This window comes from Akebia trifoliata, chromosome 1, assembly GCF_017979445.1.
Source record: "Akebia trifoliata isolate Shusen 1 chromosome 1, ASM1797944v1, whole genome shotgun sequence".
NCBI lineage: Eukaryota > Viridiplantae > Streptophyta > Magnoliopsida > Ranunculales > Lardizabalaceae > Akebia > Akebia trifoliata.
In genome coordinates this window covers 14,025,524-14,050,443 of record NC_141375.1, presented here as the reverse complement: position 1 = coordinate 14,050,443, position 24,920 = coordinate 14,025,524, and the positions used below count along the sequence as shown (strand labels likewise).

Below are 24,920 nucleotides of genomic sequence, written 5' to 3'. Positions count from 1 at the left end.
CAAACATGAAGGTCTTGACATGAATTTTAAATAAACGAAAAGATATTCTATGATTTTAAAACACAATACAAGTTTTCTTAAAATCCTAGATGAAGTTATCGCAATCTACGATTACCAATAGGAATTAAAAGTCCTCTACCAAAGTTTGTGATTGTCGAAAGTGATGAGCTAGCATGGAAGTTGAGGATTGACAATACAGAATTCAAGGTTAGATGGACTTGGGTGCAAAATAAACGAATTGGTTGTGAAGTTCTCAATGACAGTATTCCCTTCTTTCTACAATGAAGAACGACTCTTCCGTTAAATAGAAGAAACCTCGAGTAGAGTGTGTTGAAACCCACTCACTGATTTTTGATAAGAGACAAAGAGAAAAGAAGAGAAACTAGAATCAAAGATGGTGAGAATATAGAGCTTGTCGACACCGACAACTTTCTCTTCTTCGTCGAGGCTCAATAATGACTTGATCGCGACAGGTCTTGATGAAAATGTGTTGGAAACCCTTGGGTTGAGAGTCGATTGGGTTTGGGTTGTTTGGAAAGAAGATAACTGAAATATAAAAAAAATGATTTATTCTTTTATATAAAGGCTGGAGGGGCATACTTGGTATTTTTAATTTATTTCTATTGTTGATAGTATTTCGATTTTTCAAATTCGAAAATCAATGAATGAATACTCTATTCTATATAATTTTTTATTACGGACCTAATTGTGCAAGCGGATTTTACTAATTTTCGTTTTAACGAAAATTCACCTTTTTAGGTCTCGTTCGGCATAAAATCGAGGATTTTGTAACTTCTTTGTCTAAACTCGAATTTGAGCATGCTTATAGGCTAAAATAAATTTTTCGGCCATTTTGAATCCAATGGCAATGTCAAATTTTGTTAAAAATGAACATAATAAAATTCGATTGTTTTACCCTAAGTCATTCTTTAAGATTTTTCTTAAAATTTCACTATTTGAATTCCTCAAGATACGAATTAAAAAATCGGGGTATTACATCCCAAATATTAGAAATATCATCTTATATTTTAAAATTGATGACATGCATCCTTTGATCTCAATCATCTAAATAAATTAAGGGGAAAATACTCAAATGCCCTCATATTTAATTTTTAGCTGAAAACCTATATTTTTCTTCTTCAAAACCAATCATATTCAAGATCTTCAACCTCCAAGACAACTTTAATTTATCAACCTTATTTTCATCCATCATTTTCTATCTTACCTCCTTTTATAAAACATCCTAGATTTTTCTATCCAAAATTTCATTATTTTATACTTACTCAAAAATTGTATCTTGCCTTGAGACTTGAATGTTAAAGACTTGAAGTAGATACAATCTTAATATAGATGATGAAGGTTAAAATTTTTATCTAAAGAGAACAAAGATGATTGATTTGGACAAGAAAATTTTGGATTTTTGATTAGAGGTTAAGATGAGGGCATTTAAGTCTTTTTCCCTTAGTTTATTTAAAATACTAAAGTCAAGAACATAAGGGTATGTCTAAATCACCCAAAAAATAAATATAAAAACAATAGCCTTTACACTAAGAGAGAAAGCCTCCAAAATTTTTCATCTTGAAATTGTAAGAGAGAGAGAGCATTGACTTCCAAATCATTTTTTTATAGATTTTTTTCCTTAGAAAATTGGTTCCCCTCTTTCTTTGGGATTCAAGCCCTTTTTATAGAAAAAATTTGAGAGAAATAAGGGGGTGAGTATTGACTAGAAAGAATAGGGGATGGCTGTTGACTTAGGAGGTTGAGAGGATTAGGGAGAGTTGGTTTCAGATTTGAATTTGAATTTGAATTCAAATTCAAATTTCAATTTTGAGTTGGTTTAGGTTTGGATTTGGATTTCGGGTTTGAGTTTTGGATTCGGGCTTGGATTCGTGTATTGTGCAATTTTGGGGTGTTTACACTTAGGTTTTTCAACAATAATTACAATCATTTATGATAATTTTTCATCATTTATTTAAAAAAGAAGAACAAAATTGAGATTATATTTTTTTTTACAGTGTTGAGCTCATCACTTTTTATTGTCTAAGTTCGACATTTTTTTATTGTTGAATTCAAACAATTTAAAAAAAAATGTTGAACTCGACAATAAAAAGTGGTGAGTTTGACGTCAGTAGAACCAACATGTTTTTTTTTTTTTTTTTCCGAGTTTTTTCAACTAAAATACATAGAAATATTGACTAAAAACTTGACATAATGACTTGTGTAGATGATTTCACATAAAAATACCATCTTTGATCGATTTTCATCGACAAGCAAAGCAAAAAAAAATTAAAAAAATCTGAACTTTTTTACACATGTCTTCAAAATACTTAAAAATGACTCATTCTTTCTTCTCAAATTTTTTTCATCAGAATGTAGTCCTTGAAACTCAATTGAAATATCGAAAATCCAATTTTTTTTTTACGAGAATGATGAGTTTGTATGGTTAGGGCAGTTTCAACATTTCAATTATGAGAAATGTGGGCAGTAGGATTGAGCAACTGATTAGAAAGAAAAATTTTACTAAGTGGACTATTAAAAGAAATCCAAAACTTGTCAACTAATAAGAAAGAAATCCCTCCTCCAACGTCCTTTAAGTAATTTTTTAAAAAAGAAAAAATTGGTCACGAACAAGTCAATGTGTTGGATGATTCAGTTTGACTATTATTAATCTTATTAGTCTCCTGGTCACTAATAAGATTAGGACATATATTCTTTGTTTCGGAAAACCATCTCTTCTTATGATATTCTCGTCTCGTTCACGAACGATATACAAATGACTCATCTCGATTTCAATTCTCAAGTGATTTTTAAAAGAGAAATTTACCTGACAGACCCAACCCACCAAACCTCATTTTATTAAGTTTGTTATCGAGCAAACCTAGGAGTGGGATCCACGTTATAAAATTCAAATTTGTGGGATTAATTTGTTATTTAACATACCTTAGAGTGGATTCTAACCACATCAATTTGTATTATATAAAAACATGATCTGATGTCACGGGGTTGTAAATGACAAAATTTTAAGAACTTAAAAAAATAAATGAAAAATTAGTTAATTTACAATATTGAATTTTAGTTTTAAATTTGGAAGTTCGGTAATCATCCATTTCAACACCTAAGATCAAGCTCAAAAAACTTTTTTTTAATGTTCTTATTTGATTATGACTTTTTTACATGAAATTGGGAAGGATGTGTTGTTGGATTGCTCATTTGATAATCCATGTGGGCTAATGATCCTTAGTAAGATTTGAAATCTTACTAAGATGATCATAGTAGTCTAATTAATAAAGTGAGGTTTGCTCATGTAACCAACTTTATAAAGTAAGGGAGATTTGTAATAGAATTTTGATGATAAAATTGCAACAGATCGGTCTGCCCGGTAAATCTCTCTTGTTAAAATATAGATCGGAATGAATCGCCCGAGTAGGTCCAATTGTTATTGATTTTTAGAATTTCTCTTCTTCATTCAACTTAACAAAACAACAGGGTATGAGGGTTCAGTGAGACTCATGGCCGCGGAAGCATCGACAGAGGTTGAAAGCACAAATTCCATCCGTAAGGGTTTGTCTTAAATATCGTCTTTCCCATCTTTTGTTATTGTTGATCTTTTTTCTAGTTTCTTTCCCCTTTTTGGATTCAATCATTTGATTTCTTTCTTTCTTTCTTTCTTCCGCCCCGGTTTTTTTTTTTTTTGGGTGTTGATCGGTACTATGGGTTAGGAATTCTTCAAGAATTAGATCGATTTATCTGTAATCGATGGTGACCATGATTCCACTCCGCCCTTAGAAACAACCTTGTTGTCAAGGTTGGAAATCATGAAAATTTTCATATGTTTTTCTTTTCTAGGTAAAAAAGAAGATCCATTTATTATATGGAAAGGGAAAAAAGCAGCAAAAGATAAAAGAATAAGGAAATCAAAAAACAAGATAATGACTGAAGGTCTACGTGTGCCGTCTTTACGCACAATCTCCCACCTGAGCATGAAATCCTCAGAAAATAAACATTGAAAAGCACTGATAATTTGCATCAAAAGAAGATGGGGCGTAACTTGTTATTGAAGACATCATAGATATATTGTTCCTTCTCCTCAAAGAATCCACTACTCCTCTCCTTCTAAAATCATATTGTAAATGTGTCAAACTCTATATGTTAAGACCCAAACCAATGCTCCAAAAATATCTAGGCGTCATTGGTATCAGAGCGGATAGCTTGGTATCTAGGCATCACGACTGACGCCCTAAACTTTCCATTCCATCAATGCCTAGGTATTTTTGGAGCAATGGTTTGGGTCTTAACATTTGGTATCAAAGCCGATAGCTTATAATATTCATTGTCCTTGATAATTTTTTTGTAATCTCAGAACCATCATTTTAGTTAGTTCATAGCCCTGCATCAATGACCATCTTTCGAAGATTGTCATGATCCACACTTAATCTCCAAATGATTTTCCAACCAAGGCTGAATTCATCTCTCATATTGTTCAAAAACTTTACCGCCATCTTTTCCAGAGAGTAGATGGTTCACCAATTAACCTGTTTGAATTTACAAGGTGTAGTGAATTGCTCCTAGGTATGTGGCTTGTTGCCGTTTACCTTCTCATTTTAAAGGTTACTAGTGTTACTGCATCAGGGTTGTTGGGTTTTCTCTCTCCTTTCAGTTTTTGTACTTCCTTTTTGGTCACCTCGACCAAGTTTTATACATTGCATGTAGCTATCAAAAAAAAAAAAAAAAAAAAAAAATTCTTCTGTTTGTCTATGTGTGAACATCTAAGTGTAATATATCTTTCAGTTTATATTTTTTATATATTTTTTAATTTGGTCTAAGCCTTAACTAATTCTTGAAGCTTAATTATCTTAAATATCACACGTAGAGCCTCTATGAACCTTTCCCACGTCATCCAACCCATTGTTTGGTCCATTCATTGATACCATTGGAGGTCTCCTTCTCAGAATCAAATGAAGCAATTCCATAGTAGCCTTTAGGATACTGTAGTTTGGTAGAAAGTGAAAAATTGTTCAATATAGGTCCAATTTGCTGGATCAAAGTGTTGGAACTCAATCCCTGTTAACCGTGAACAGACTACTCGTTATTTACTTTACGGGTATTTGCTCTGGTCATCCCATTTGTTTTCAAGGGGAAATTAAAGAATAAATCCTCCAATTAGATTTTAGAGTTAATTCTCTTAATTTATTATTTATTTGTAAGCTTGATATTGGATGTTGGAGATTTCCTTTTGAACACTTGGTTTTGTTGCTGATGTCTTCTTTATACCATATATAGGTGGCAAAAACCCAGATCATGATGCACAACTATCACTGGTTCCCATCCATGTTGTCACTTATGCATCTCAACTACCATCTGAATTTCTGAAGCCTTCTGCTGAAAGGCATTTGGTCATTGGTTTTGACTGTGAGGGTGTTGACCTTTGTCGATATGGAACTCTTTGTGTTATGCAGGTGAGTTAACTTTTCTCATGTCATTTTCCTTAGAAAATAGACTTTTGTCTTGAAGAACCTCCTACCCTTGGTGTACATGTATTGTTAAGGAGATTTAATAATTCAATGAAATTGCTAAAAAACAAAACCAACATTTTATATTAGATATTTAATGTAAATATATGCATACATTTACAGCTCGATAATGGGCAGGATTGTGATCCAATGTTTTATCAAACATATTTTGTAAACTGGGGTTAGAAGTTTCAGAATGGGCTGATTTTTACTGAGGATGATCTCTATGATGAGGAGATCATCCTCACCAAAAATCAGCTCATTCCAAAACTTCCAAGTTCTAACCATATTAGTAGTGTTTTACAAAAAATGGATGGTCTGTGATTCTTCAACTTGTAAACTAGGGTTAGAAGTTTCAGAATTGGCTGATTTTTGATGAGGATGATCTCCTCACAATAGAGATCATCCTCACAAAAAATCAGCCATTGTATATATATATATATATCTTTGGCTCTATCGAACATACAGGGAATTGGAGGTAGCATTCCACCGATGTCAAGTCATGGACCGGTTCCTCCAGCCCTTTTTCTATGTGTTGGTGTTCTATATGACCGACATAAGACTCGACTTGCTAGATATTACGGGGGTTCAGTGAGCACCATGCCGAATCTCTCTACCATTTCCTTCTCTTCCACTTTGGCCAATATGAGTTCACCTGGTACTAGCAGCTTTATCGGGGAATTTCCCATCTCAGTAGGAGCTTTCCAAAGAAATAGCTTAGTAGCCACATTAGCAGCGCTTGGGATGATTTTAGGCGCGGCGTATTCCCTTTGGCATATGTATATATATATGTGTGTGTGTGTGTGTGTGAAGATCCATTAACACCTAAGAATGACTCATCAAAAAATCACATGATCCCAACCTTTTAAATGCAAAATCCAATGGTTGAGATTTATCCTTGGGATAGGTATCCTTGAGATTTGTGTTATCAGGATACTCATAAATCTCAACCATTGAATTTTGTGTTTAAAGGGTTGGGATAAAATGTTTTTTTCATGAGTTATTCTTAGGAGTCAACAGATCCCAGCCCATATATATATATATGTTGTCTTCGGGGGACATCTACAAGTGACAACTATTTTTACATTGCTCGGAGGCCATCCATTTTAGAAGATCCAATGACATCTGGTGGTGTTGTAGAAACCATTGAAAAAATGGACAGTATCCGGGTGGTTGTGTAAAAATTGTTGTCATTTTTAGATGTCTCCCAAACGTGTCCTTATATATGCGTGGCGTTCGGCTCACAATCTTACGTTCACAAAACGCTGCCAAAACGTTTGTTCTATATGGCTTAGAAATTTCGGATAGGGCTGATTTTTTGTGAGGATGGTCTCTATGGTGAGGAGACCATCCTCACCAAAAATTGTGAAAGGTTTTCCAAGGCCAATTGGGTATATAAGATGCAAAGTTCTGCAATTACGATATTTTTCAATAGGCTGTTGTAATTAAGTTTAGGGATATGAAGTATGTTAAGAGTGGTGATTGAGTCTATGATAGATTTGGAGGAAGAGATTAATGGTATAGGCGTTTATGGTTTCAGAAGGACTTGATAGGTTTCTTTATTGGGGTTAGAGAATTCTTGACTGGTTCTTGATTGATTCTTTATAGATTTTTGATTGACTCAAATAAAAAAATAATAGAAAAAAAGAGAATAAGATTAAAAAAGAATAAATTGATAGGTTTATCTTGGACTCACCCCATTGATTTTCATTACAACACCAAGTTGAATGTACCAACATTCAAATAAGAAACCAAAAAATTATGTAAATTTTATTTTAAAAGCTCTTCTAAAATAACATATAGTCTTTAAATACCTAAACACAACCGTACCCTTGACTAAAAGATAAATTAAAAAAATACTCTAATTTTCCATAGCTTTATCTCTCTTAAATTTTCAACCCTTGTAAACTTAATAAAAAACATACTGAAGTTACCAACCTAACCACAAGCGTCTATATGAAGATCATGGACTAATAAAACATGAAAATTTGTCAAAAAAACATGAAAATAAATCCAAAATAAACGTCCCAAAATAGAAAATAAAATAAATCCTAAGCATTCTAACATTATAAATAGATGTTGGCCGTTCTAATTCATCCAACAAGTCCTTGATCTAAACGCAGACCACATAAATTTTCTAATTTGGAGTCTTCACAAGAGATTGCACATGGGGTCTTTAAGTCCTCTCTTTAGCCATCGCTGATTCACAAAGAAAGGTTTCCTCATCCTATGATAATACTTTAGGGGTGATGAACTGATGTCCCTATCACTAAGTGTCTGGGCCATGCACAAGTCTAGGTCTATGGATGACCCATATTTACAAGCTTAGTAACAAAAGACGACATTTGTTTTTGGAAAAAAGGTGTTTAAAATGAGCCTTGCACCTTTGACGATTAAAACAATAAAAAAACACGACTTTTTGAAAAAGTCACTATTTTTTTGTTGTTGAAAAATTCATATTCCCCCCCCCCCCTCGAAAAAAACCAAACACTTTGTTTTTCTTAATGTGGGATTTGATGATAATGTCTTGATGTTATGATTTTTCATTTTATTCAATAGTTTATTATTTTTAACAAATGATATATTGATGAGTAAATTATTATTATTATTTTTTGCATCGTAACATGTATAATTGTGTTTGAGAACATGCTATATGGGAAATATAAAATAAATATCTTATGCATTATTAGATATATACATTTTTCATAATTTGTAAAATATTATTTATATTTGATGTCTCATCGTTTTCCCCGTTTTCTTTGTTTTTTTTCTGAAGTTTTCCCTTGTTTTATACACGTACTCCAACTTTGTGACTACGTCTACAAGACTACCCTTGGTTAAAGCCTGCACGGATGGATTCCCAAACCTAGAACCTTACATGACCTGACTAAGCCAACCTTGAACCCTACAGTTCATTCCCATCATTGAATCTTATTGTTAGACATCTTGTTGACTAGAATTATTGCTACTTAACACTATGCATATTTCTTTGTTTTCAATATTGGAATCCCAAGTCACTCATATAAACCTTAGCTATCACGCCCCGAAATCCCAACACGAATCCCGAGGACTCCTTAGTCAGAATCTCGAAGTGTGAGGTAAACAAATACACAACCTGATAGAACAACCACAAGCAATAATGTTTATGGAAAAAGAAATACACGTAACGGAACAATAATTGACTAACATCTATATAAGATTCTAGTAAGCGGAAGCAATCGTCAAACACTGATATAAGTCATAATCCTCAACTCATAATACATTAGATTACAAAAATTTCTAAACTAACATGTTTCTTATTTATAAGCAAAAACCGCTAGGATCCTCTACTAATCTTCAAAGAGATGACGACGGCAGGACATCAACCTGATCCTCCTCAGGGACCTTCTCAAAAGACTCCTTAAAGAATGGTTCCTTAGAAGTCGAAAAATCTGTAAGGGGAAGGATAGGGTGAGTAACAAGGGAATGTTACTCAGTAAGATGAATATCGTTCTAATAGAGAGTCATACATGCATGAGTAATCATTTGAACAGTTAAATAATGCAAGTTTTTCATAATGTAATACACGATAAATGTCTAAGCATACTCAGTAAACAATTATATTAATTTCAATCTATCATTTCTATTATTTAAAGTAACCTATGCATCTTTCAAATAAAAAAATCTATTAAACATTACAAAATAAGGAAAAAATACATAATAAAAACACGACTGTGTAGTCGATAAGAGAGCAGAGGAACACGTCGATATAATCGCTTCAGCTAAGGCAATTCATTATTCCAGACTTCCAATCCGACGTGGAATCCCATCGTTATAATCTGATTTTGTGGCTGATCTAACATACCACAGTTGGATGACTATTTATCCAGCTTAGACTGGCCGTTGACTAAGAACCCAATATTGAGTTCAACTAACGGTGAGGTCGACCGTTTGACGATTACAGACAAACAATGATCACTAACTAGTCCAGGAGACCCTTTGTGGTCGAAGCCTATCAAGAGGCAATGCATGTGAACCCTGCCTACCTTTACATTATACAGAGACCACTTTTACATACAATGTTCCCCAGGAAATAAGTAGGAGAAATTCCCGGATCTCATAAGCTGTAATATGCTCTAAGGTATCCCATACTGCCGAAGAGCATATGACATCTAGCGCTATCCTAGATTGACTCGTCGTTTCCAGATACACAACAATGCGTCATTCTATGGATTTTCTACGAATCTTTTCTAGTAAACAAAATAATTTATTTTGTATATATTATATCATTTCTTTTAATCGAAAATACAAACAAGGTCTGGTAGTGTCCTCCAGTGACAATCATCTGTCATTTCCATTCATCAATCATCCCATTCCTCTATCTATCAATCATGTTTTACGTGGCATGGCCACTACGTAGTAATGGAGGCACTGTCCCATCAATCAGTCGAGAACATACGTTCTCTCTATCCATCCATCAATCAACTCGATCAATCTATCATCTAATTTCCTACATATCTATTAAAATAATTTCACCTTTAAAGTAATTCGAAACTCATAAGGCATCAACCAATTTCATTCGATTGCTTTGATTGAGTCGAAAGACTTGGAAAACACGATAAAACCATAAGACGTAAAAGTTAGAAATCTGTGAAAATTTGGCTAAGTGTTGAAAAAAATGATTTTTCAAAGTTGTTGAAATTGAAAACGGGTTTTTGTACATGAAATTCCTCGACAACATGTGAAATACCATATAATTTTTATTATTTAATTCAAATGAACGCTTAAGATATCGCATTTTGAAAAATTGGGCGAAAATGTTGAATTTTACGTTTTGTTCTTGAAATAAAAAATCAAATTTTGATACGATGAGATTTGGATCTTAAAACCATTCCCAACGTTTCGAAATGGGATGTAAAACCTTAATTTTATTAAATAACTTAAAGTAATTGGAAATTACTTAAATGTTTTTAATGAAATAAATGTAGGAAATGGGTATACATATTATATAGAAGCAACATAAAAAAAATTGGAAATAAACTCAACATTTGGATTTTTTTTCCAAATTGCTGATTTTTCGTCGAAACTTTATTAAAATTGATCCAAATCTTATACTACTCATAAAATGCATAAAATACATCAAATGAACAAAAATAAATAAAAAATAACCATGCAACCATGATCCAATACATTCAAATATGTATAAATGTAATGAAACAATCGATCTATCAAAAATCGCATGGATTTTTTATGAAATTATTGCATGACTAGAAGGTAGAAGGGAAGGCAACCTACTTCGGATTCTTCTTTACGTTTCAACGGAGTCTAAGGATCACCTCTGACCGATCTCAGAGATTTTCCTCCGACAAAAATCAACTTTTCTAGCGTCCACGCATAACCCTCGACGAGAGGAAAAACTTTCCATTTTGCGGCAAAGCTTGGATCATTCTCGTTTGGTGTAGATCTGAGTTGCAAATCTTGAGGAAAAAAGGGTTTAGTTTTGTTTGGAGAGGAGAATAAGAAAAATCAGATTTTTCTAATTAGGGACTGATATTTATACCTTAAGTTGGGACGTACGCGTCATTTCGTGAATTGTTTTTCTCGAATGCCGATTTGGACATTTTTATATTCTATTTTGGGTGATTTTTTGACATGAATTTAATGGTATGATCGGATTCTTCAAATTATATCTTTAAAGTATCGTTTACCAATTTGGTAATTACTTGATGTGAAACTCAAGGATTTAATAACTTTTTCGATCGACTTCTGATTAAGTCGTACTTATAGGATAAAGTATGTTTCTCGACCCTTCTGAATCTATTGATGAAATTAATTTTCCTCAAATATTGGAAATTAAGGATCCATACTTTTGAATCAACGTAAAAACTTAAATTTCTTTCATCGAGATACATATTAAGATTTTCAGGTCATTACATCCTCCCCACCTTAATAAGAAATTTTTCCTTGAAATTAAACCTACTTCAATGTAAGAAAAATTCTGGAAATTGAGTACGCATCTTCGTTTTTTCTCCCAAGTCGCTTCCTCGACATTGTGATGTCTCCAAAGCACCTTAACCAACTTAATAACTCGTGACTTCAACATTTTCTCCTTACGGGAAAAAATCTGTTCTGACTCTTCTTCATACGATATGTCTTCCTTTAGATTCAAGGACTGCCAATCAATAACGTGGGATGAGTCCGGTTCATACTCTCTCAACATCGATATATGAAATATATTAGGAATCCTTTCTAACTGAGCGGGTAAAGTCAACTTGTATGCAACTGTGCCAACTTTGTTTATGATCTCAAACGGTCCTACATACCTCGGCTTTAGTTTACCCTTAATCCCAAACCTATTGATTCCTCTTCTAGAAGAAATCTTCAAGAATACAAAATCACCGACCACGGACTCTAACGGTCGTTGACGATGATCTGCATAACTTTTTTGCCTGCTCTGTGCTACCCGCTACCTTTGTTGAACTGTCTTAATTTTCTCAGTAGTCTCCGAGACGATGTCGGGTCTTAATAGAATACTATTCTCGACTTCTACTTAACAATTTGGCGATTTGCACAGTCTGCCATATAATGCTTCAAATGGTGCCATGCCTATATTAGATTGGTAACTATTGTTATAGGCAAATTCAGCTATTGCCAAGTGATTCTTCCAGTTACCTCCAAAATCTAGTACACAAGCCCTCAATATGTCTTCCAATATCTGAATAATACGTTCTAATTGCCCATCAGTCTGTAGGTGGAGTGCTGTACTCATCTTCAGCTTCGTACCAAATGCAACTTGAAAATTCTGCCAGAATTGAGGTGTAAAACGTGGATCCCTATCAGATGCAATAGAAACTGGGCCTCTATGTAACTTCACAATCTCTGAGTCATAAATCCTGCTCAGCTTATACATAGTGTAGGTCATCTTAATAGGTAGAAAATGAGTAGATTTAGTAAGTCTATCTACAATCACCCATACAACATCAATTCCATCACTGGCCTTTGGCAACCCATTAACAAAATCCATAGTCACGTGCTCCCATTTTCATTCCGGAATAGGAAGTGGTCGCAACAACCCTGCAGGTCTCATATGCTCAGCCTTTATTTGTTGACATGTCATACAACGACTCACATATTGGGCAATATGTTTTTTCATCCCTGACCACCAAAAATTTCTCTTCATATCTAGATACAACTTGGTACTCCCTAGATGAATAGAAAAAAATGTGACTTATGGCTTTATCCATTATGTTCTTTCTCAACAAAACGTTGCGAAGAACCCAAAGTCTATTTTGGAATCTTATGCTGCCATCATCATGAATTCTCCAACTCTGATCACTAAAATCCTTGGCTTTCTGTTGATAATCTTCCAATTCTATATATGTCTTTAGGGCTTCAATAACTTTCTCAATGATCTGGGGTTGTATTCTCATCTGGGTTACATAGGATTTCTACTCATCTGTTTCTGAGGGAATATTGAATGTGTAATCAGTTGCAGTTTCTAGCATTTTCCATTCCTCAATCCTTATGTGAGCAAACACCCTATCTTTCCTATGGCTTAAAGTATCTGTTACTACATTAGTTTTACCAGGATGGTAATGCAACGTGAAGTCGTAATCCTTCAGGTACTCCATCCATCGCCTTTGCCTCATGTTCAAATATTTCTGTGAGAACAAATACTTGAGGTTCTTGTGATCTGAATACACTTCGAAGGTTTCCCCATACAAATAGTATCTCAAAACCTTGAGTGCGTCCACTATAACCGCTAATTCTAAATCATGAGTCGGATAGTTCTTCTCATGGGTCTTCAACTGTCTCGATGCGTAGACAATTACTCGATTATCCTGCATCAATACACACCTAAGTCCCATATGAGAAGCATCGACATAAATGACATTTTTCTCCTGGCTTAGGGACTATCAAAACGGGTGCTGTGGTTAGTCGAGTCTTCAACTCTTGGAACGCTGTTTCACAGCTATCGGTCCATCCATTCAAATTTGACCCCTTTCTGAGTTAACTTCGTTAATGACGAAGCTATCTTGGAGAAGCCTTCTACAAACCTACGGTAATATCCTGCAAATCAAAGAAAACTCCTGATCTCAGTAACTGTAGTCGGCCTTTGCCAGTTCATGATCGTTTCTATCTTCGACAAGTCCATAGATATCCCATTCTTGAAAATTACATGACCCATGAATTTTACTTCATCTAACCAGAATTCACACTTGGAGAATTTCGCATACAGCTTCTCCTTGAGCAATCTGTGGAGTGTGATATTTAAATGGTCCTCATGCTCAAATTCTATTTTCGAATAAATCAAAATAACGTCAATGAAGATGATAATGAAGACATTCAGGAAATCCCAAAATACTTGTTGCATGAGATCCATAAACATTGCAGGTGCATTAGTCAGACTGAACGGCATTACTAGGTATTCAAAGTGCCCTAACCGTGATCTGAATGTTGTCTTCGAGATATTTTCCTCTTTGATCCTCAACTGATGATACTTCGATCTTAGAGAAGTATTTTGCACCTCTCAATTGATCAAATAGATCATCAATCCTGGGAAGTGGGTACTTGTTCTTTATAGTCGCTTGCTTCAGTTTTCGATAGTCAATGCATAACCTCATTACACATTCTTCTTTTTCACGAACAAAATTGGAGCACCCCAAGGCGAGCTGTTCGGATGAATGAAATCCAAACCTGTCAACTCTTACAATTGACTTTTCAACTCATTCATTTCTGCTGAGGCCATCCGATAAGGTGGAATCGATATGGGTCTAGTTCTTGGAATGAGTTCGATTGAGAAGTCAATATTCCTGATTGGGGGTAACCTAGGTAACTCTTCCGGAAAGACATTGGGATAATCACACACTACTCGTATTGACTCTATCTTTAGTGATTCTTCGTTTACCTCACTAACGGTAGCATTCATGTTATACATCCTACCTAAATCAGCACCATTCCGAGATGGTTCTATCATTCAGATTACACAGTTCCGAAATCCCTTAAACTTGAATTCTGGTTGTCCCGACACATTAAACTTAATTGTCTTCGCATAACAATCTATAACTGCATGGTATGCTGCTAACCAATTCATTCCTAGAAAGATGTCGAAATCCCAAAGTTCTAAGACTATCAAATCCAGTTCAAATGAACCATCTCCTATCTTGAAAACACACGCATTACATTCACGATGTGGCATTGTTTTGTTTCTCAGGAGAGTCATCAATGAAAGTGTCTTATTGGTGTCTGTTGTAGAGAGTTCTAACTTTTCTATCATGCCAGACGATACAAATGAATGTATGGAACCCGAATCAATTAATACATGTGCTAAACAGTTGTATAACATGATTATACCTTCCACGACATCCTTTAAAGCTGTAGCGTCGGCCTGCGTCATAGCATAGACCCTAGCCTGGGTCATCGAATCATGGGTCTTCTGGGGGATCTTGGGGCACTGTTTCCTCAAATGTCCAGTTCGCCATACTTGTGACATCTGATCGCCTCCCTACTAGTTTGACCCATAGGTGCCCTCTATGACAGTAGTGGGGGTCTAGTATTCTGAACCTGAGGCCTCGAAGTTTGTCCCTGGCTTCTAGTCATCTAACTCTGTGATCGAGTAGTTTGACCCCTGCCCTGTACTGGTACTGTTGTCCTCTACGGGTACTGGCCTGTAGATACTGGGGGTCGAAAACTACTCTGACCCTGTGGTTGATTGACCTACTGTTGTTCTAAACTACTGGGCCTATAAATCATCTGTCTTTTAGTCGGTGGGGGTACCTCATCCTAGTACTCTGCTCATGGATGACCTCATCTGCCCTCTCTAGCTTTTGGGCTCTCGTGACTACTTCGGAGTAGCTAATAACCTCGAAGGCTGGCATCCTACTCTTGAAGGTGATTTTCAACCCTCTAACAAACTTCTCGACTTTCATTTGGTTGGTGGAAATTAGTTTGGGAGCATAACGAGCCAATTGGGTAAAGCGGGACTCATACTGGTCCACAGACATGCTACCCTGTGTTAACCTATCAAACTCCATCCTCTTTCTGTCCTTGGAGCTAGCGGGAACATATTTCTCTAGGAACGTTCTTTGAAAGATTTTCCAATTGTTTTGAATCTCCGGTTGGTTGTCTTTCATCGAAGTCCACCAATGTGCTGTACCCCTCTGAAGCATGAAAGAGGCACACAAGATCTTCTAGGTGTCTAAACACTTCATAGTGCACAAGTATTTATCAGACTTCTATAACCATCCTTCCGCCATAGTGGGGTCTGCAGCTCCATCAAAGTTGGGTGGCCTCATAACCCGATATTCCCTTAGAAGAACACCTGCATGACCCTGATATGGTGGTCACACCAACTGAACATGTCTCGGTATCTGTGTTGGTGGGGGTATACGCTGATTAAGTGTGGAGTCAGGAGTGTGATCTGGAGCAGCCTCAGGTATATGTGCACCCAACTGGTTCTGGCCTCCTATCATCTCGGTTAACTGTCTCATCAAGACCGCCTGATCCTCAAGCATTTTCATCTACTTTTCTTGTATTCTTTCCTGGTTCTGGGACATCGCAGTTGTGGCTTGCATCATCAATTCCATTTCTGTTGGTTGTATAGCCTCCGATGTCCTTGCATCTGTGGGTTGGGACTTTTTGTTTGGCCTACCTCTGCCAGCCATCTAATAAAACTTGTAATTTAAACAATCTTTATAATTTCTCCAAATCCAAAAAACATTTCATCAAATTTTAGGCAGAGTACTAATTACACATCAAGCATTTATGCAATCAAACATATTTCATTTAATGCTACTTAGTCCATTAATTCCTTAAATAACTATTGTCTCGTACTTTATATCTTTAAGAAATTTCCTATTATTCATGATCCTATCTCCAATGCAGATTCTAATAGACTTCTAGACATAGAAGAGCTCTCGTCCCATTCGGAACTAATATTGAGTTCTGATGCTAAGTTGTCACGCCCTAAAATCTCAACACGAATCCCGAGGACTTCTCAGTCAGAATCTCGAGGTGTGAGGTAAACAAACACACAACCTGATAGAACAACCACAAGCAATAATGCTTATGGAAAAAGAAATACATGCAGCGGAACAACAATTGACTAACATCTATATAAGATTTTAGAGTAAGCGGACGCAATCGCCAAACACTGATATAAGTCAAAATCCTCAATCTCATAATACTTCAGATTACAAAAATTTCTAAACTAACATGTTTCTTATATATAAGCAAAAACCTCTAGGATCCTCTACTAATCCTCAAAGAGACAGCGGCGGCAAGACATTAACCTGATCTTCCTCAGGGACCTCTTCAAAGAACGGCTCCTCAGAAGCTAAAAAATCTGTAAGAGGAAGGATAGGGTGAGTAACAAAGGAATATTACTCACCAGGATGAACACCGTTTCAACAACGAGTCATACATGTACGAGTAATCATTTGAACAGTTAAATAATGCAAGTTTTTCATAATATAACATACGATAAATGTCTAAGCATACTCAGTAGACAGTTATAGTAATTTCTATCATTTAAAGTAACCTATGCATCTTTCAAATAAAAACATCTATCAACATTACAAAGTAAGGAAAAGATACATAATAAGAACACGGCGGTATAGTTGATAAAAGAACAGAGGAACACGCCGATATAACCGCCTCGGCTAAGGTAATTCGTTATACTAAACTTCCAATCCGACGTGGAATCCCATCGTTATAATCTGATTTTGTGGCCGGTCTAGCATACCACAGTTGGATGATCATTTATCCGGCTCAGACTGGCTGTTGACCAAGAATCCAATACCGAGTTCAACTAACGGTGAGGTCGACCGTTTGACGACTACAGACTAATAGTGATCACTAACTAGCCCAGGAGACCCTTCGCGTTGAAGCCTATCAAGAGGCAATGCATGTGAACTCCGCCTATTTCTACACTATACAGAGACCGTCTTTACGTACAACGTTTCCTAGGAAATAAGTATGAGAAATTCCCGGATCTCATAAGCTGTAATATGCTATAAGGTATCCCATATTACCGAAGAGCATATGGCATTTAGCGCTACCTTAGATTGACTCGTCGCTTCCGGATATACAGCAATGCGTCACTCTTTATGGGTTTTCTATAAATCTTTTCTAGTAAACAAAATAGTTTATTTTGTATGTAGTATATCATTTCTTTTAATCGAAAATACAAACAAGGTCTGGTAGTGCCCTCTAATGACAATCATCTGTTATTTCCATTCATCAATCATCCCATCCCTTTATCTATCTATCATGTTTTACATGGCATGGCCACTACGTATAACTGGAGGCACTGTCCCATCAATCAGTCGAGAATATACGTTCTCTCTATCCATTCATCAATCAACTTGATCAATCTATCATCTAGATCAATCTATCAACTAATTTCCTATATATCTATTAAAGTAATTTCACCTTTAAAGTAATTCGAAACTCATAAGGCATCAATCAATTTCATTCAATGGCTTTGATTGAGTCGCAAGATTTGAAAAACAAGATAAAATCATAAGACGTAAAAGCTGGAAATCTGTGAAAATTTGGCCAAGTGTTGAAAAATTCAAAGTTGTCGAAATTAAAAAGGGGTTTTTGTACATGAAAGCCCTTGACAACATGAGAAACACTATATAATTTTTATTACTTAATTCAAAGGAACGTTAAGATATCCCGTTTTGAAAAATCAGGTGAAAACGTCGAATTTTACGTTTTGTTCTTGAAACCAAAAATCACTTTGATATGATGAGATTTGGATCTTACAACCTTTCCCAACGTTTCGAAATAGGGGGTAAAACCTTAATTTCATTAAAGAACTTAAAGTAATTGGAAATTACTTAAATGTTTTTAATGAAATAAAGGTAGGAAATGTGTATACATACTATATGGAAACAAAAAAAAAAAAAAAAATTGAAACTAAACTTAACATTTGGAAATTTTTTTTTTCCGAATTACTAATTTTTCGTTGAAACTTGACCAAAATTGATCCAAACCTTATGTTACTCACAAAAAGCATAAAATACATCAAATTAACTAAAATAAATAAAAAATAACCATGTAAACATGATTTAATACGTTCAAATATGTATAAATGTAATGAAACAATCAATCTATCGAAAATCGCATGGATTTTCTATGAAATTATTACATGACTAGAAGGTAGAAGGGAAGGTAACCTACTTCGGGCTATTCTCTATAGTTTAACGGAGTCTAAGGATCACCTCCGACTGATCTCAAAGATTTTCCTCTGATGAAAATCGACGTTTCTAGCTTCCATGCGTAACCCTCGACGAGAGGAACAACTTTCCTTTTTGCGGCAAAGCTCGGATCATTCTAGTTTGGCGTAGGTCTGAGTTGCAAATCTCGAGGAAAAAAGATTTAGTTTTGTTTGGATAGGAGAATAAGAAAAATCATATTTTTCTAATTAGGGACTGATATTTATAACTTATAAGTTGGGACGTACGCGTCATTTCGGGAATGATTTTTTCCAAATGTCGATTTGGACATTCTTATGTTCTATTTCGGATGATTTTTCGATGTAAATCTAATGGTATGATCGGATTCCTCAAATTATATCTTTAAAGTGTTGTTTACCAATTTGGTAATTATTTGATGCGAAACTTGAGGCTTTAGTAATTTTTTCGATCGACTTTTGATTAAGTCATGCTTACAGGCTAAAGTATGTTTCTCGACCCTTCTAAATCTATTGGTGAAGTTAATTTTCTTCAAATATTGAAAATTAAGGATCCATACTTTTGAATCAACGTAAAAAACTTAAAATTCTTTCCTTGAGATACATATTAAGATTTTCAGGTCATTACATTAACAATGATTTTAGATTGCTTTAGTTGTAACTCAGGGCAAAAAAATACACAACAATTTTGAATTGATTTTCACTTTTTGTGGCTTATATTCATAGTACTTTCATATGGTAAGAAGGTTGTAAGTACTATAACATCAAATTGTCCTGAGTACATCATCAAAGCTTGATGAGAATATAAAAGAAAAGATTAGTTCCCTTTGATTATACTGTATGCAAAGTTAACTGGACAATTTCTCTTTTTCTATCTTGGTAGTCCGTGGCCTTTTCTAGTAGGGAAATGATCCTTTGGTCATCGTCTCCCTTTGTTGTTTATTGGGTCTTATAGGAGGAGCGAAATGGCCATGTTTTTTATGGGAAGGAGTATGTTCAACATGACATTATTACTAGTATCCTTGGGCTCATGTTCTTTTTGGGCAAGCAACTTGAGTACTTTTAAGGGAATATGTTTCAAAGATTTTCTTTTCAATTGGGAGATTGCTTGTAATGGTGATCATGCTTCAGGGAGTGAGCCTGTCTTTGGGTTTTTCCCGTCTTTATTATATATTATACGTACAGAAACAGAGGTACTTATGTTTTTGTTGGTGGCAAAATTCAAGAACCAAAATTCACCTATTACGTGGCTATATAGATAGTCCTATTGTATTTTGATCTTTTACCATCTTTCGCATGTGTTTCAGTTGCACCATTCACATTATTTAGTTGTATGCTTATACCTCTCTCTGAGTTTCTCATTTTGGTAATTGATATTTGGCAGCTTGCCTTTCCAGATGCCATATATCTGGTTGATGTTATTCAAGGTGGGGAGATGCTTATGAAAGCCTGTAAGCCTGCTCTTGAGTCTAGTTACGTCACAAAAGTCATTCATGACTGCAAACGTGATAGTGAGGTCTATGATTGATTTTAGTTACTCCCAGTGTTGTGTTTTTTATTAAGAATATATTACACGTTCTGACATTCATGATCATTATTATTGTGTAGGCTCTGTATTTTCAATTTGGCATCAAATTGCACAACGTTGTAGATACCCAGGTGAGCCTCAAGTAATTTTTTTAAATTTTTTTTTATTATCAATATTCAAATGTGAATTAATATGATTTTATTTAGTTGGGATTAAGTTATATATGGTTTATTTTAATCGCATGAAAATGTAATGAGGTCTGAGTTTTGCTGAGGAATGAGGATCTCCTTATCATGGAGATCCTCACAAAAAATCAACTTGTCCTGAACTTCTCATCCTATCAAAAGTCGATTAGAGGTTGAAACATTTTGGACCGTTCATTTTACCATAAACTTTGTCAACATTTGGTAGGCTTAGTTCATTGTCCGAGGGAAACTGGAACAGTATAGAATACATCAGTCTCTTTAGATATTAGGGTTGATTAGAAACCAAGTTTCCATGCCAAATACATTCAAGCACACAGCTTCATCTTGCAACTTACGCCCTGTATTCTAATCTTAGAGTAATTAATTTCATCCAACTGTGAAGCAGTTGTATAGTCAGCCAATATTTGTAGTGCCAGCCTCAAGGTTTAATATATTCTTCATCATTCTTTAATTCATGGAACTTCCCTAAATTTAAAACGAGAAAAGTATGTAGTTTTATAGTGAGTGATAATAGGAATCGTAATTCTCTTGATTTTCTGATAGTGTCCATGCTGTTTTCCATGCAGATTGCATATTCTCTTATAGAGGAGCAAGAAGGAAGGATAAGGTCACCGGATGACTATATTTCTTTTGTTGGCCTCCTTGCAGATCCACGTTATTGTGGTAAAGTGTCTTTCACACTGTGCCGGTTTTTGTTGTAATTGTGATCACGAAACTCTGCCATCAATGAGCTTTGTCATAAAATTTTTAGAAAATCCTATATCGATGTTGTTAATTTTAGGCTGCATTAGTTTTATCTAATTAATCTTTCTTCTTTTTTACCTATTAAATGCTTCAGATTTCATCTTTTTGTTGTAGTAGCTTACTTTGTAATTAACATCATTTGGTAGATCTTAAGATTAATGTTCATAGTTATATTAAATGTCGCTGATAAAACTATTTGTAATTAAAGGTGAAAATATACAGAATTAAGATTGTCGGGAAGGGTTTGTATCCCAACTCCAATAAAATTACGATGAACATAAAACGATAAACAGCAAGAAGTGCCATTTAGCTAAGTAGTAAGATGTGTGGAAATTTGTTCCCACATCCTAAGTTCAAATCCCTTGGAACCCATACTTCTTATGCTAACCACTAACCCATCTTACCTATCAAAAAAAAAAAAAAAATGGTAACCAACATCAGAACAAAAGAAAGAGAACAATAACAACACTTTTTTTTTACGCGTTCATCATGAAATCAAGGAGTATGTTTCCGGGCCAATTCATTAGTATATTCTGCTTACAACAATCTCTCTTCACCACCCTTAACTTATATTTTTTGGTCTTCCTATTCTCTACATTCATTTCTCTTTAAATAGAACAAAAATACTATCCTTTCAATTCCAGCATTCCTTATACACGGTAACTACTCAAGTGTCCTTTCAATTTTAGATTATCTTCATAATCAGATAAATCCTACTCTTTTTAATCATGCCATGTAGCTGATCTCGATTAAACAAGATTTTTACCACTCCCATAGAGCTTCCTCTCAGTGGGGGAGCACATGTGCTTGTGGTCCACCGCCAATAAGATTATTTTGTTTTATCATTTATCAGAGACAAGTGTGAACGCTCATTATGGGGATACGATTCGTCAAAATATGACCGCTATGAGATTTGTCAAAATGTGATTGTACCCTAGTATTGATCAAAATACGACTGAATATGTAAGGTTTTTCAACAGGCAATAGAATCCTCAAGGCTTGTCAAAATGCGACCAAATTCATATGGTTTCTAACTTAAGCTCAACTCAATCTGAGTTGACTCCATTTTACTTGATTGAGGGTGGAATTTTGGTTTGGTTCCAACTTCTCCTCTTTTGTTATCGACATTCTACCAGCCTTCTTGGTATTTTTGTGAGCCCTTAGTTCAACAGCTGTCTTGATAATTGTGGGTAGTTTACTCTTTAAAATAATACTTATAGAAAACAACAATTACAAAAACATAAATTCATTTGCAGGAAAATAAGCCTCCAGATGGGATCTGATGTAGGACATCTATAATTCTTTTTTTTTGGCTAAGTAAGAACAGAATATATTAAACTACGGAGAGATTACAAAGGGCAAGCCCTTAATTTACAATTCTGAATTGGGGAAGCTCCATCTTATCACCCATCACACACTGTTCGACAACTGAAGGGACGAAAATTTGGACCATTTTTCGATTTGTGTGGACATCTACAATTCTAGTTAGAGAGTATTAGGTAATTTCCTAATTCTAATAGGATTGGTTTCTATTTCTTAATTATAGCATGATTTGTTTTTAGTTTCTAATTCTGATACATGATCGTGAATGTTACCCGAGGATGATAAATATGAGATTAGACTGAATTAACATAAGCAATGCAAATATAAATCATCATACATTCTTGGAAATGCTAGAGAATCCAAGTGATAATTAAAATAGTCCTAAGGTTTGTCACAATTCCACAGTAATAGCTATTCAAGTACTAATAATAGGTTCCAATGGAAGACAAGACTTCCTCTGGCCTAGGGTTTCAATTAGGTGTTCAAAAATAGATTTAGAAGCTCAATTTCAACCAAATAAATAGTGTTGATTTGTTGGGCAACAAGTTAATAGGGTTTGAGAAGTTGTAGGCTAAAAAAATGGAAGGTGATTAGGTTTTTGGGTGGTAAGGAATGATGTGGTTCGAGTAGGGAAGGGTTAGGTTGGATTTTTATGGGTATTAGGGTTATGTTTCAACGGATGAAAGAATTTTAATGGGGTTTTGGGTTATAAAATGGATTGGCTAGGGTTTATGGATGTTTTAGAGGTTTAAAACATAAATTTAAGAGAGAAATAAGATGTTAAGAAAATGGTAAATACCTACCTCGATAGAGAAAATAATAGAGAAAGTGACTATAGAGGGTTGGGGTGGATACCAATAGCCTCTGAAGGAAGACCGTTAGAGCCAAATATGGGGAAAGTTGGAATGGTTGGGAAAGTGGGGAGGTCAAGTCCTCTTATGGGTGTAGCGTTTGGAAAGGAATTATGAAAGTTAGGTCGGATTTCAAAAAGTGGGTGCGGTTTAGAGTGGGAAAGGGTGATAGGGTACGGTCTTGGGAGGATCACCTTGTGGGGACTCAACTCTTTGTTGTACTTTTCACCGTCTTTATAATCTCTCATTAAAAAAAGGGACGCTATGTGCTAGTCTCTTGAACCTCAAGGGAAACGAATCCGTTTGGGACTTGGGCTTTAGAAGGGATTTCAATGACTGGGAGATGCAAGGCCTATAAGATCTTACAACTCAACTTGATCAAGTGAATTGGGTGAATACGAAAGGTGACGCAAGGGAATGGATCCGTACTAACCACTCTATTTCAGTGAAAATTGAGAGATAATTAATCATTAATTAATTAGTCCTAATTAGGCTTTTAAAGGTTACATAATCTAAAAATAGAGGAAAAGACTAAAAAGGACACTACTTATTTTAACACTCCCCCTCAAGTTGGTGCGTGGATATCAACCACGCCCAAGTTGGACAAAACACCTTCAAAGGTGATTTTACTAATACCTTTAGTAATCACATCGGCAAGTTGTTGAGATGTAGGAACAAAGGGAGTACAAATCTGTCCAGAAACAATCTTTTCTCTAATGAAATGACGATCAACTTCGATATGCTTAGTTCTATCATGCTGAACCGGATTTGCGGCTATGTTAATAGCTGATTTATTATCGTAATATAGTAAGAATGGGATTGGTATAGGAAGACACAGGTCAGCTAATAAGATCTTGAGCCACAACAACTCACACTCCAAGTGTCATAGCTTTGTATTTTGACTCAGCACTCGATCGAGAAATCACATCCTGCTTCTTACTGCGCCAAGTTACCACCAACTTTAGTACAATACCCAGAAGTAGAACGTCTATCAGTCATTAAACCAGCATAATCTGCATCTGTCCATGCCTCAACATGAAAATGACCATGATTACTGAACAAAATACTTCGACCAGGACATCCCTTAAGATATCTAAGAATACGATAGACTGTAGTAAGATGGGATGTTCGAGGCGAGTGCATAAATTGACTTACAACACTAACAACATACGTAATATCTGGGCGAGTCATAGACAAATAAATCAATTTTCCCACAAGTCGCTGATACTGCCTAATATCCGACACACACTCCCCCTCATAATCAGCCAACCTGTGATTCTGCTCTATAGGAGTATCAGCGAGACGAGAACCAAGTTGCCCTGAGTCACTGAGTAGATCAAGGACATACTTTCGCTGAGAAATAAATATACTGGATTGAGACCGCGCAACCTCAATACCCAGAAAATAACGAAGATGCCCAAGGTCCTTAATCTCAAATTGACGGCCCAAGTAAGTTTTGACCTCAGAAATACCATGATCATCATCTCCAGTAAGAACAATATCATCAACATAAAACAATTAGAGCGACAGTTTTACCCTGGAAGTGACGCAAGAAAAGGGTGTGATCAGCAGAACTCT

At 35.3% G+C, this 24,920-nt stretch overlaps 1 protein-coding gene across 2 annotated transcripts in view; it reads left to right on the top strand.

Moving 5' to 3' along the window:
• The first annotated feature begins 3,351 nt into the window (after nt 1–3,351).
• LOC147410749 (3'-5' exonuclease domain-containing protein / K homology domain-containing protein / KH domain-containing protein) overlaps nt 3,352–24,920 on the top strand; it is a 56,087-nt gene continuing 34,518 nt past the window's right edge. Inside the window, exons 1-5 of one of the 2 annotated variants that reach the window (XM_086439775.1) lie at nt 3,352–3,561; nt 5,281–5,456; nt 20,075–20,206; nt 20,299–20,349; nt 20,991–21,087. In XM_086439775.1, coding sequence (XP_086295901.1) covers nt 3,510–3,561; nt 5,281–5,456; nt 20,075–20,206; nt 20,299–20,349; nt 20,991–21,087 — 508 coding nt within the window. In that variant the 5' untranslated portion in view covers nt 3,352–3,509. The remainder of the gene's footprint in view (nt 3,562–5,280; nt 5,457–20,074; nt 20,207–20,298; nt 20,350–20,990; nt 21,088–24,920) is intronic. The other variant, XM_086439783.1, reaches the window with a different exon arrangement.